General features: G+C 39.3%; 1 protein-coding gene across 3 annotated transcripts in view; it reads left to right on the plus strand.

Moving 5' to 3' along the window:
• The window catches only part of RBMS1 (RNA binding motif single stranded interacting protein 1), a 190594-nt gene that overhangs the window by 77655 nt on the left and 98592 nt on the right, over positions 1-14347 (plus strand). For all 3 annotated transcript variants that reach the window (XM_054044684.1, XM_054044685.1, XM_054044686.1), the window contains exon 2: positions 12407-12582. In XM_054044684.1, the coding sequence (XP_053900659.1) occupies positions 12407-12582 (176 nt within the window). The remainder of the gene's footprint in view (positions 1-12406; positions 12583-14347) is intronic.

Genomic DNA, 14347 nt, shown 5'->3' on the forward strand with positions numbered 1-14347 from the left:
ACTCTTACTGCCATACCTGGGGTTTATTCTCTATTGCCTGTCATTTACATGTGTGAAAAAGACGTAAAACTGATTTGACAGTATTGTATACCTATTTTGTGCTCACTTTGTACGGATGTAAATGATTACACAAGATGCAAGATAATGGAGAATCATATCTATGAAGTGTATTTAAACTACACCGCTAGTATTTTTTTTTTTTAATCTTAACAACCTTAAACAAACGTGGTTTGGTTTTTAAATTGTTAGAGAAAAGTCTAGCAATTTAAGTTCTTTAATCCATCCTTAAAGAGCTGCTGATTGTTTATGGAAACATTCTTGAAACAGCCCCATGTAGTTCTGTATACTTATAACAATTTGGAAAGGAGACGCATAGAAGGATCAGGAATATGCAGTACCAGCATATAGATTTCAAATATGGCTGGCTGGTCTCTTCAGATGATATCAGACATACACCTGCTCCCAATGATGCACAGCTGGGGCCTGGTCCCTCAAATGTCTGCACCCCATTATATGAGATGGATGAATGGGGCAACATTGATTGCAGGAATATATGGTATGGAAAAGGGTGGTAAGCGTGAAGGGGCTGAAGGAGAAAATAGTGACACGTTTGAAGTTCCATCCCTTTCCGTTGAAGGCCCAAACTACCATTTCAGCAGCAGTTTGTTGCCCTTTCACCTACTTTTATCTCTTCTTCAAGTGTAAAGGCTAAGTTGGAAGCTATTTGCTATTACAAAATAGTTTTCATAGAAGAAAATGAATTGAATTTACTCCTGGGACACAAACTACAGTTGCTTAGCCAGCTGAGCTTCTGGGAAAAAGGAGTTAGGAGAAGGGGTCTGACTAAATAAATAGTCTAGGTCCTTACAAAGAGAAAATTATTGGTAAAATTAATATATGTGTATATAATTTCAAAACTGTAGAGAAATTCCATTTATAGCCTTTTCCCTACTACTTTCTCTTAGTGAGGAGCTACTTTTCATGGTGGAAGCATAGGTATACGTAAACATTAATCAAAACAGTTCTTAAAAAAAAAAAAAAAAACAACAAGCCAAACTTTGCTAGCAATTATGCACTCCTGGCTGTGCATTAGTAGGCTACTGGTGCACTTCTCTGGTAGATGAATTTGAGCCATGCACCAGTAGCCTCCTAATAAAATAATGCACATCCTGTTGTGACTTCTTCCTATAATAAATGGTAGCAGTTGCATTTTTATCATGTTGCATAATACAGAAACAAATGAGTGCTTGTGGAAATTAAAAAGCAAGCAATTCAAAAATGATTATAGAACCTTTTGCTCAACATAATCTGCGCAATTTTCTGCTACGGCAAAAGTATAACAAGGAAATGTTTGTACTTGTGTAGCTTCACAGTGAGAACCCCGGCGCATGATTCTCTATTGCCGCACCTTGTGTGGTCATTCACTCTAGTGCAAGGTCGTGTAAGATACTACCATTCTGATTTGGTAGCATTGTGCACCCAGTTAGCTCTTCTTGCCTGGGTGTAAATGACAGCATAAAGTGCAGAGCAACAGAGATTCAGGCTCCAGGGTAGAGGGCCCCACACCAACCGGAGTAAGCCATACTGCTGCAAGCCTTGTGTTATGTTGGTTCACCACATCTACAGAAGAGGAGTGGGCCTACAGCGATATGAATATCCCCAGGATAGACAGGCTATGAGATTTCAAAATAGACTAGATGCCTCAACGAGGGAGCTATTATGCTAGACAGGATAAATTACAAAGCTGATCTGTACTTCAGTGTATAATCTAACCTAGTGCTAAATAATATATATTCAGGTGAGGGCAAAAAGAACATCCCCTTCCTAACTTCCAACCTCCATGATACAAACTTGCATAGCTAGGTTCTTTGTGTGATTGGATCCTCCTCCTCTTCCACAGAGGAATCGGTGCAGCTCTGTTAGGTGAAGATCAAGATTTGGGAGCGCAGTCACAGCCCAGTTGCGCATAGGCTCCCACTGTGTTTCCATACAGGGAGAAGGGGCAGGCCAGGCAAAAGCAGGAGTAGGGCTGGTATATCCGCTGCTATACAATATATGGAGAGTTGATGCACCCATTGAACACACTGAGGATGGAGGTTGTAGCATCTGCAGAGGTTGCAGCAGTGGCTTTAGAACAGCTCCATTACCACTCAGTGGCTTGGGGTGAGGAAATGTTTCCCCTGCATGTCCCCCCGCGGATGAGACCAGACTACTCACTCTTGGTATGGGGTGATTCTGGCACTAGAACAGGGTGGTATATTAGGTGTCCCATTGGCCTCTTACAAATGGTAATTACTGTGTTTGTGAGCAGAGTATTTAAAGTTATCAGCCAATATTTGACATTGCTTATTAGCAGCTGTGCAGTAATTAGTCTCCAAGTCTTATTCAGTCTCTGAGGCTTGATCTACACTAAAACCTTATATTGGCTTAGCTATGTTGGTCAAAGATCTGAAAAAAAACATACTCCTGACAGACACAGCTATGCCAACAAAATCCCTAGTGTAGACACAGCTAAGCTGCTGGAAGAGTGCTTCTGTCAGTGTAGCTAGGGAGGTGGTGTTCCTACACAGATAAGAAAAGCTCCTACAGTTGGTATACACTGCATTTATGTGAAGAGGCCATGCCAACATAGCTATTCTTGTAAATGCTGGAAATAGCTAGAACCACGTGCTGTTGGGAAATGTATCCAAAATTACACATAATGTAAAATAAGTGAATGGCGTAAGTACTGATTTTAGAGTAACTGTGACTTACTACGTGTAAGGATGTATTTATGAAGCTTAAATAAAAAACTGCATGTTCAAGCAACAGAAAGTGTATGGAATTAATGCTTAATTCGTAGACAGTATCCAAATGAGTTGCTGTGGATGTCTCAGTCTACACAATGAGCTGAGAGGTGAAAACATTATTTGTAGTGCCTAAAGGCTTTGCTCAGAAATGAGGAAGGGGCTGGGGAACTATGTGTTAGGTACAGGACACGTACATAACAAAAAGTTGGTCCTTATCCAAAGAGATTACATTCTAATTTTAAGATTGGGGTGGTGGTATGCACATAGTAACAGTGAGACAGTTATGCTAAGTGTAATAAGCAGCAGACACAGCAGACTTGCAGTCATGTACAATGTGTTTTTAATAGGACTTGATTGCCGTATACACAGACATGCACAAGTTCTTCAGTGTTTAAAATTATATAGAATAAATAGAAAATGACATGCCGGCTCTCATATCAGCCAGAAAATGCATCTGTGGTCTAACCCTGTGACAAACAATCTAGCAACAGTTCCAGTGCTACCAACGCTATGGAGTTTGCCAAAAAAGCAGATGCTTCTTCCGACAGATATCTTTTATGGCTTAACATTTGTGTCCTGTAATTACTGTCTAAAGGGAAGAGGGGAATGGCAGGATATTGCAAAATGAACAGGAACACAACATTTTAATTTAAATAAAAATACTTAATCTTTCATTTCATCTAATGATTAACATTTGTATAATTTGATTTTTAAATATTTTTAGTTTGTATTTTAACAGGATATAGACTTTGGAACAGAAATATAGTATTAATTGGTAAAATGTGTTTATTAGCAGCATCTAATCCCCATTACATGCGATATTCAGTGCAAGTATCAAACAAGCTGAAATCAACATTTCTAGTGTTCATCAGTATTCCCTATGGAACCCCTAACTCTGTGGAGTTGGGGTAGGAAAGAGAGACTATTTACTAGAGCTGTTCGGGAAGTGTTTTTGATCTCTTCAAAACTTTAGATGAAAATGGAGAAAGGTTTTATTTTTTGTCAGAATTAGTCTTTAAAAGTTTTCAGGTTTTCAACAGCTTGTTTAGGGGGGACTGGAGAGGGGAAAGGGGGAAAGAAGAGGTTTATTAAAAAGACTCTTGCTGCAGAAATTTTTGTGTTGACAAAAAAGCCATTTTTCTTATAAAAATAGTTTTTTTGGGGAAAATTTACTAGTCTACTATTTTACACTAGTACCATTATTCAAACAAAAAGGCATTGGGCAGGTCTCTGAATAAATTTAAGTGAGCTTATGGTATCTGAATCTCAGTACAGTGCTCTTGTATCAAAAAGGTTCCCATAATCCTAAACGCTGTTTGTTGGGATATGGGTCTTTTTGGCCTTTTGAGACATACACAGATGTGTAGCTGGGGCAAACAGCAGACTTCAAAGCAAAATGATGCCTAGCCCCTGAGAAGGTAAGAGCAGAGTGTGGATTCATGCTGTACCTACTCAAGTGTTACCTTAGGTTAACTCCTAGAACCCTAATGCTGGAGCTTTCCGGTCAGTTGAATACCGGGGGTGCCTGTGTTTTTGCAGCCTCCAAAGGGATAGTTAATGCCCCCAATGAAAGCTGAGCTGCACTGTTTTCTTGAGATAACTTGTGATTGCTATGCTTGGCATCTGTGTTGGTAGGGAGATCTGAAGTTTTGAAAACAGTATTTAATGGATATCTTAATGTCTGTCAGGAGAGCACGAGTTTCAGAGAGGGTATTTCACAACAATAAGATATTTGCTGACTTGCAGAGAAGTGAAACTATAAGAAAATTCTGAACATGCCAGCTCTGATCTAGCTTGATGTTTTTGTGCATTGGAGTTTTGGATAATTTTCCATGAGGTAGAATAAATGCCTGAAACTGTATTTTATATAGGCTGATTTTTGTCATCCACATTCTGGGCTGATACGTCAGAAGCACATACAAGGGAGTTGTGGAGGACAGTCTCTGAGGATAAGCCAAAAGGGACCATTGTATCATTTAGTCTGACCTCTTGCATATTGCAGGCCAGGGGACTTCCCTAAAGTTCCTGTTAGAAGTAGAGCGTATCTTTCAGAAAAACACCCAATCTTTTATTTTAAAATTTCCAGTGATAGAGAACATTGTAATATTGCATTCCCTGATTCTGATTTACACCAACAAATGGAATACATTCCCTAGCTGTTGTATAAAGTAAAGCTCATGCTTTATTATTTGCATTCAATATTGTGCTCCTACCTTATAGCTCCTGTATAAACTTATTAATATTTAATTAAATAAAATTGCTCCAAAGAGCTTTTGTTTGGTTTTTGTTGTAATCACAGCTTGATTCCTTTTTGCCTGGGCTAAAACTTGGCAACAAGTCCTCCATATCTTCCTACTAAATGAAGGGTTGACCACAAAAGCATGCAGATATCATCTGTCCCAGCAGCTCACAGTTCCCAGCAGAAAGCTCTCATCTTCCTTCAGGCACTTGAGCTTCTTGACCTTCCCTGGTTTCCTCCTGACTAACTCCCCTAGATTACCCGTGGTAATGCTGCATTTATGGATCTCACCAAGAAGCCCACTGAGGCCCTAGAGAGTAAAATGTGAATTAACTTTCTGAGTGTCAATTTAGTTTAGTTTTAGATTATTTAAATTGCCATGTCATGCCTCAGTTGCCTGGCTGGTGCAAGGTTCTGTTCTGATATAGACAGCAGAAACTTCAGAGCTTCCTCCAGGGAGTTGAGAGGCAGGGCTGAGAGGAAGAAAGGATGGGTATGGAAAAGGCTGTCAGCAGCCATGTGCAGGAGAGTTGTTGCGGGAAGTCACTGATAGCTTGTGCAAAGCAGCAGGGGAATTAGCTCAGCTCTTTTTCCCTCTGCCTGCTCTCTTCTGGCGATAACTAACTTATATGCTTTAGTGTTGGTAGTCCTGGGTCCCAGAGACAAGAGGCAGGAGGAGTGTGCACCTCTATTGGCACTGATGGACGAGCCAGTCAGTGAAGTTTTCAGAAACACTGCTTGGGGAGAACAAGCAGATCCAGGAGCAAGGTCCTCAAGGAAAGAGAGGCTCATTCTTCTGCTTCCATTGAAACGTTAGAGATGCTTTCAAAGCAGCCCAACTGTGAATGGCTCCCTTTACCTCTTGCTGCTTGCACTGGTCCTCACACCTGGTTCAATAGTGTTTAATAATAATGCAGAGCTTTTGTGTGATGATGTCACCTGCATGGAAGGGACTTGCCTGCTCTCAGAATGCACTTGTTTCTGTTTCCAGCCTCTGGAGCATCAGTACCCTTGCCAGATGAGGAGAAAGGTCTGAACAAAGGAAATAATGGAGTAGGCTTTGAATATCAATGGGGATTTCCAGACATACACTGGTTTGCAGCTATCTCTTTGGCACTGTGAGTCGCCCAGATGTCAGGCCCATAGTCCTATGTGAAAGGGGAGAATGGAGTAAGTCTGAGAGACCTAGGAAGATGTGTAGGCCTCACATATAAAGCAGGTACCACTCTCCCCTCCATTGCAGGGTTCTTCCACTCCCCACAAGAGTTTAGGAGGTTGATAGGTTGTGGGTATGGAAGGGGCCATGTAAGCCTGAGGACTTTCTCAACTGTGCGAGGATCCAGAGGACCCAGCTTCTTGAAACTCCTTCTATTGAGTTGGGTACTGGAAGTGCTTTCTGACTCTGTGTCAGAGAGCTGACAGACTGCAGAGAGGGCCAGAGAGCCTGCCTCAAGACAGAAGATGCAAACTGCAACAGCAGGTCCTTCTGTGTCATCCATTGGGTATTCTTTTTGCTCAGTGGAAGTTGGACTCCAAAGACTTCCAGAAATCACCACCTTTGCTCAATCTGTCATACTGCATCAGAGAGGGTGGTTGAAAGATGGAAATTAATTAAAGGGAAGCCTGTGGGACTCTCCCAGTGAAATCCTCACTACAGACATCAGTTTGTTGGGGTAAGGAGCACCTTGGAATGCAATGGCCCAGGTTCAGTGTTTGCTGATTAAAAAGGAAGCGGGATAGTCAACTGTCTTCATCAGAGAGCAGTCAGACTAATTTCTCTTTGGCATTTATTTTTAGCCCAGAACATACATCCTATTTCCAACCTCCTCCTGTTAGCTCATTGATTGCTTTTGAGTAAAGGATAGTAACTTAGTACTTCACTGGATATGACATGTTCCATTTCCCTCAGTCCAAGGCATCTTTGTGCATGTGGAGCTTTACCTAAACTGTGGACAGAGGATTTCATCCTCCAGTTTAATACCTATCCAGAACCTTTCAGAAGTAATGTTATAATTTAATTACATTCACCCCTCCCATCTGCGTACACGCACACACACACAGAGTTCAGTAATTTTGCATCAATACCGATTTGTATATTATCTCAACCAACCTACCTACCTTTCATCATCCCGATATTTTAAGTGGATTAAGTGGTAGGTACTTAATACGTAATTACTTGACTATAACTAGCTCAATGCCAATGACAAGATTCTCTAGAACCATCCAAGTGGCATTTTAGACTAAAAGAGGAACCTGATGTGTGCTGTAAGTAACTTACAATCTGTACTTCTATTAAACAACATAAAAAAGACTTTTATTAAAAATGTGATCTTCTCCCCCCTCCACCCCACATGGAGCATATCAATTAAACAGTAAAATATAATTAAATACACGATATTCAACTCCATAAACATGCTTTTATAGTTTGAATTAAATTAGAGAGCTATAGAAGGCTGGGACAGGAGTAGCATTCTGTGTCAGCATGCGGGATATTCAGGTTCAAGTCTCCTTGTTTGAGTTTCCCAGGGCAATTAGAAACTGGGAGCACTAAAGGGCAGTCTGCTGGACTCCTGGGTCAAAGGAATATCTCGAAGCACCAAACAGCAACCTTTCCCTTTGATTGTGAAAGGAGCCCACTTCTCCTTGTCTGGAATGATGATGGCTGTGACCCAAGTCCTCAAATACAGATGAGTTTATCTATAAATTTCTAATGAACCCATCACTGTAGTATGTAGTATATGAAATTTAAAGAAAGAATGGTTCAGTCCTAAAGACAATAAACTCCCATCACTTTGTGCTGCTTTCTTATTCGGGATTACATATGGTTATAAGATTGTTTAAAAGGAGGAGGGAGAAAAATTGTTCTTGTTAACCTCTGAGAATAGGACAAGAAGCAATGGGCTTAAATTGCAGCAAGGGAGGTTTTGGTTGGACATTAGGAAAAACTTCCTAACTGTCCGGGGGGATAAGCACTGCAATACATTGCCTAGGGTGGTTGTGGAATCTCCATCATTGGAAGTTTTTAAGAGCAGGTTAGACAAACACCTGTCACGGATGGTCTAGAAGATAATACTTAGTCCTGTCTTGAGTGCAGGGGACTGGACTAGAAGATCTCGAGGTCCCTTACGGTCCTACACTTATATGATTCTCTGATTATTCCTGTTGTTTGTTTTTATATGCAGAGGAAAAGCTGACAGGCAATTCTGCTGTTACAAAAATGCCAAAAAGGATGACCTGTCACAATCACATAAGAGGAGCAAAGGCTTTGCCTTTCTCAGATGAGGGCCTTCCACTGGGAATGCTCAGCCCTTGAAAATTTCACCTTAGTGACTATTACTTGTAACTTTTCCATTGATCACTGCTCTCGGGATGAAGTTGTGAAGGATTAGCAGTAGTGTCTCTGAGTGAGCCTCTGAGGGCTTTGAAGATTCTCACCAATGGAACAAGGAGGCACAGTATAGCAATAGAGTGACCTATTTTACGTAGAAGGTGAGTCAGTGCGTGTTGAAGGGGATATAGAGGAAACTCCTGGGGGAAAGTCTAATCGCTGATTAGTTCTGGGAATGAGTAGTAGGAAGGAAATGGTAAACCAATGTGGACTGGGAATGACATAATGAAAAGAGGTGTTGTCACTACACAGCAAAGACCATCTATTCTTCAGCTTTATTAATCATTTACACTGATTTAGCGTTAATTTTCAGATTCTGTAATTCATTTTAATACGAAAAATGTTCCTATAGGAACATTAGGAATTAATGTGTTGCCTTGTAGATTCCAGTTTAAAAATTACATTGCAAAATGTTTAAGTTCATATCACTAGATTAACTGCTGCTCTTAAAGAGACTTGATTTTAATTTGGAGCAGAATTTGTTTTGTAAAATAAGCTTTTAAAACTTAAAACCAATCGAAACATTTGTAGTTATTGTTAATAAAATCTGCTATTAATCGAACACATTTCTCAACAGTGCTTCAAACCCAAGCTACGCAACAATAAGAATTTGAAAGTAAAACTAGCAACAAACAAAAGTGAAACTAGCATAATTGATTTCGCATTGTACATGCTAAGAGTAGTATAGGAAGTAAGTAAAGAGTGTAAATAATAGTAAATGAATTTTACTTTTTCAGTTATTTCATTCTTAATATAACAGTGTTACTAATAAAATAGGTAAAGAAATTTGCTTACAGTATATGGTTTTAAAATGTCACTGTCCCTTTAATCCAGTGATTGTGTGTTTCTAAGTCACTCTTTTGAACATCTGTAATTGTAATGCATTTTGAGGTTGGTAAAGTTAGGAGAAGCTGGCAGCCACTGAAAGCTGTCTGTAGCTTTAGGAACACAACACTGAATAGACTTCCTATTTGAATATAACCACTAGGACTAGAAGCAATTTCATATTTAAGAAAAAGCTTAAATTCTTCATAAATATGTGTCCTGGGACTTTCCCCCTGCACTCACGAGGAAAAACTCACTCTCCACTTGCCACAGACTAGTAAGTGAGGTGTTCTTTGTTTTTTTTTTTTTTTTTTTTTACTACATCCCCCCTCCGCCCCCCAACCAGTTTATAGTGCTGGGGTGGCCAAACTTACTGACTGACCCTCTGAGCCACGACAATGCGACAATCTTCTGAATTTTGAGAGCTGGGACACACCTGATGAGGCTTCAGCCCCACGGGAAGTACCTGCCAGGACTTTGGGCTTCAGCTCTGCTCCTGCTGAAGCCCCAAGCCCCGAGAGGCATGCCTTGCGGGGCTGAAGCCCTGAGACCTCCCTCCCTGCTGGGCAGAAGCCTCTACTCCATCACCCTGATGCAAGGCAGAGATACCAGGCTTCTCCCACTCCCCTGGTCTGGTAGTGGATGAGGGGATGTAGGGGGCTCTACGAGCTGCACTTTAACTGTAAAAGAGCCCGGTTTGGCCACCCCTGTTATAATGTTTACACTCTTCATAATATAACAAGATTTTATGATCCGAATTGTATACAAAGCTCACAGAAAAAAAGCGTTGAAAATAGTTTCTGTTTGCTATGTGTATATTATAATTGCCATCTGGGAGCCAAATTTTGGCCTCAGACATATATGCATGGGTGTGACTGATTTCAGTGAAAGGGGTGTGTGTGTGTGTGTGTGTATAATATAATATGAGGAAAGCAGTTGACTGTGAAACTTTAAACAGAACAATTGTATCTTTCGTCAACTTATACATTAGTGTACCTTTCAAAAGAGACCGATTTAGGGAAGGGAATAGCATTATGCAAGCCTAGCTTTTAGTGCAGTATGAAAATATTTTGAAGTTAACTGCTTTGCGCCTAGCTTACAACCCTAAAAAAATTGCTTTGCGTTAGTGGAAGCAGTATGCTCTAACTGCATGTGTAATGATGCTACAGTTAAGAATCCCTCAGTGTTTCTATTACAAATTTGAAGGGAGAGTTTAATTTCTTTCCGATTTTGAATCATTCCTGGACAATACTTTGGGTCAAGGCTTGAGCTCAAAATGTAAATCTTTCAAAAGAAATTTTGATATTTTATGAAAAGTTTTCTACAGTGACTGCTTTTGAATTATAAAATTGCAAAAAAAAAATGCTTTAGGGGACAGATTTTTTTCATATTTAAAATAATCCTTGAGATTTAAATTTGACGTTTTTTAGCAGTTGAGCATGCATGAGAGCTCCTTTACATAACATTTCAGTTGGGTATCGATGTTGTCCAAAATTCATATTTCTGCATTTCAAACCTAATTTTATGGTGTTAAACTGGATGTTGCAACTAAATTTTATTGTTATTGTATAATAAACCTTTTTAATATACTGAATTAAAAGAGATTACAGTATCCTCCCAAGAAAACACAAAAGAGAGAAATACATGACCCCGCATGACTCCTGAATAGTTTCACTCTTCTTGTGTCCTAAGTGTCCACCTCCAAATCTATATTAGAATTCACTTTTTTTCATCTTGTCTTCCATCCTAATCTCTTGTGACTCTTTACTCCTACCTTCCCAAGCTGTGTAGCTCTGAAGTTTTTCAGGAAAGGGGCTCTGCCCTGTGGACACTCTCTACCAGGATAAACCTTGCAATTTATGGAATTTACATATGTAACCTTAGCTCTGCCCCATGTCTATGCATATGCATTAAAATGCTCTTTAATTACAACATCACATACTTTTTTGTAAGGGAATTCCTTTCTGGTTATAGTGTGTCATATTGTGCTGTGGTTAAGGCACAGGATTAGGATTCGGGAGTTCTGAAATCAGTTCCCAGCTCAGCCACATACTTTCTGTAGGACTGTAGGCAGGTCACTTAGGGCCAGATCATTAAAAAGTATTTAGGTGCCTAAAGATGCTGCGAGGTGCCTAATGGTATTTCACCATGCCTTGGTTCCTAACTCCCACTGAAACTTTAATAATTTGGATTTCTATGAGCCCTTTATCTGAGATTCTCGAAGTATTTCAAAAATACTGAAATCAGTAGGAATTAGTCACATAGGCACTCTTGAAAATTCCACTGGGTACCTAGGTGTTTAAATACGTTTAAAAATCTGGCCTGTAACCTTTGTTCTCTGTCTGTAAAATAGTGACATAATAAAAATACTTCCCTACTATGCTGGGGAGTTGAGGATAGATCAATCTGTGTAAGGTACGCAGAGGCAAGAGTGATAAAGGAGGATTTTTTGCTATGAAAATTAATTTTTACCTTCTATAGTTCTGCTGTCATTAGAAGTACACATTTACTCTAGTTGTGAACTCACTGTAAATAAGTATGTGAAAGTTTGTAAGATGTCAAAATACCCTATAATAAATGTTGATGGGAAAAGGAGAAAGAAACACTGGATTAACCCAACAAAAAGGGCCCACTGATATGATCAAGCACAATGTTAAAATCATGCTTCGGAATAATGGAAAATGTGAAACCAGGAATTAATGGACCAAAATTGATGTATCAGATATTAGGCTTAACTGGTGGACAAAATAATGAGGGGGAAGGGATATTTCACTCGCCACTCTCTTTTTGAGATCATATGGAGTCTACTGGCGTGAGATTCACTATCATGGCTGCCACCCCTCCCCCCCATCTCCTGGGAGCCCAGACCATTTTCATCCTAATCCTGAGAGGTGTCCTGATCAGAACAGCCCAGAAAGAGGGATTCAGAAGACATGCAGAGGGTATATGTAATTTGAATCAGTGTCCTGCATTTAGAGTGTTTTGAGATTATTACTCTGTGTATTAGAGTATGCCTAATGATCCCATGCCAATATGGTGAAAACGGGTGTATTTAGAATACGAGTAACTGCACAGAGTTAACATGTTCAGAGTGGCAAATGTGTTGTTCATTCTGCAATTAGTCTGTATTTCATTCTGACAATTCGCTCTGTCTTTATTTTGCAGCCGTCCATTGTACCATCCCACCCAATGGCTCCTCCTAGCCCCAGCACCACCAGCAGTAATAACAACAGCAGTAGCAGCAGCAACTCAGGTTGGGATCAATTAAGTAAAACAAACCTTTACATAAGAGGACTGCCTCCAAACACCACTGACCAGGACCTGGTAAAACTATGTCAACCGTAAGTACTACTCTTAAAATTCAGTCTTTTAAAACTTACAGGACGTTTGTGATGTAAGTGCTAATGTTATGAGGCGAGAAGAAATCTAGCCCCATGTTTAGTATTCTTGATTCTGCGATGTGATGCAAAATGTCAGCTTTTGAAATCAGTAGGAGCTGAGCGTGTGTGGCACCTTCAGAAGCAGAGAACAGACTAAATATATAGTAAAGACATGTATCCCAGGTTCCTGATTTAAAAACCATGGACACCCATGCTCCTGACTGCTTGTTTATCTGCTGTAATCACAAAAGATTAAAAACATTTGAAAATTATCAAACAATGGTGTAGCTTGTTTTTAAAAGCATATGATTAAGATCTTCTCCGCTAGCAACTGATGTAGCTGCACCAAGACAAACCTCTAGTGTAATAAAGCTGCACCAGTGTAAACTTGCACTGGGGCAGCTTTCACCAATTTCAAACTAGGATTTACACTAGTGCTGTACGATTGCACTGGGGGTTTGCTATAGTGCAGCTACATCAGGGCTAAAAAACACTGTGTGGACATAACCTAAAGAATCTTTTTACAGACAACACTGTTTAGCAAAGTTCATATCAATGGGCTGTTGTATAAATCCATGCATTTGGGGCATTTCTGAATATGGGGTGGGTGTGTAATTATATTAGTTACACTATTTTTTTTAAATCACTTTCTTCTCTGGAACATATAATTCTTGACTGCTACATTGACTTTCTAAAAAATGAAAAAATTTCAAGATTCACAAAAGACTTGCCAGACTATTATTGAAACAAAATATTATACTTGTAAAATTCACTGATGGAAAGTGGAAACTGAAACTTACAGGCTATCTGGTAAACAAGGAAAGCCCCGAATGTTTCATTCCTGCAAAAGTACACTTCAATAGTTTAGATTTATAAGGAACCTCTTTGAGATTCTCAAACACTGATTAAACCTCAAATAACCTTATTAATTACACAAGCTTTTGTCCCCCATTTAACAGATTAGTAAATGAGGATATGTCAAAAGACTTGTCACTGGTCACACCACTAGTCAGCAACACAGCCAGGAAAAGAACCATAAGTCCTGGCCCCCAGTTTATTTGAACCATTAGATGACACTCTGGAAAAATAGATGCTGGACTGTTGATTTGTACTTTAGCAAAACTTTTTTGCCGTTCTGTCTGTAATTTCATAAATTCATGTAAATTAAATCTGGAGGGGTCATATTTAGGTTTGCTAGAATTTGATTTATAATTTCAATGGATAATATCTATGTTTTTAAGCATTTTTTCTATTTTTATCTATTTTAAATTTTCACAGTTGCTGTGAAATTATGGGCGGAGATATCAGCCAATAATTAATGACAGTAGTCATTCAGATTCAAAAGGTTGAAGCTTTATAAAAATTAAAACACAAATTGTCAACATCACATTACAATATGCAAAGTAAATATCCTTAAATCAGACTCTAAGTTCTCAAGAAACATTTTTCTGACTTTGTCTATAAATTACAGTTGTTATTGATTTGAAAAAATTGTGTGCGTATGTGGTGGAATCAACGTTTACTGACACTTACAGATAAAAATAAATCTTTCCAGCCTAATCACTCATATTAGTTTGATCTTGTCAATTCGTCTGGCAAAGCAGGATTGTTCTGTATTATATCTTTGAATGTTGTCCTCTGCATTTCATTATCCCAGTGATGGAGCTTTCACCACTTTCTCTAAACTGTATTCCAAAGTCTAAATGATCTCACAGTTTCCAGATTT

The sequence above is a fragment of the Malaclemys terrapin genome, chromosome 11 (assembly GCF_027887155.1).
Source record: "Malaclemys terrapin pileata isolate rMalTer1 chromosome 11, rMalTer1.hap1, whole genome shotgun sequence".
Classification (NCBI taxonomy): domain Eukaryota; kingdom Metazoa; phylum Chordata; order Testudines; family Emydidae; genus Malaclemys; species Malaclemys terrapin.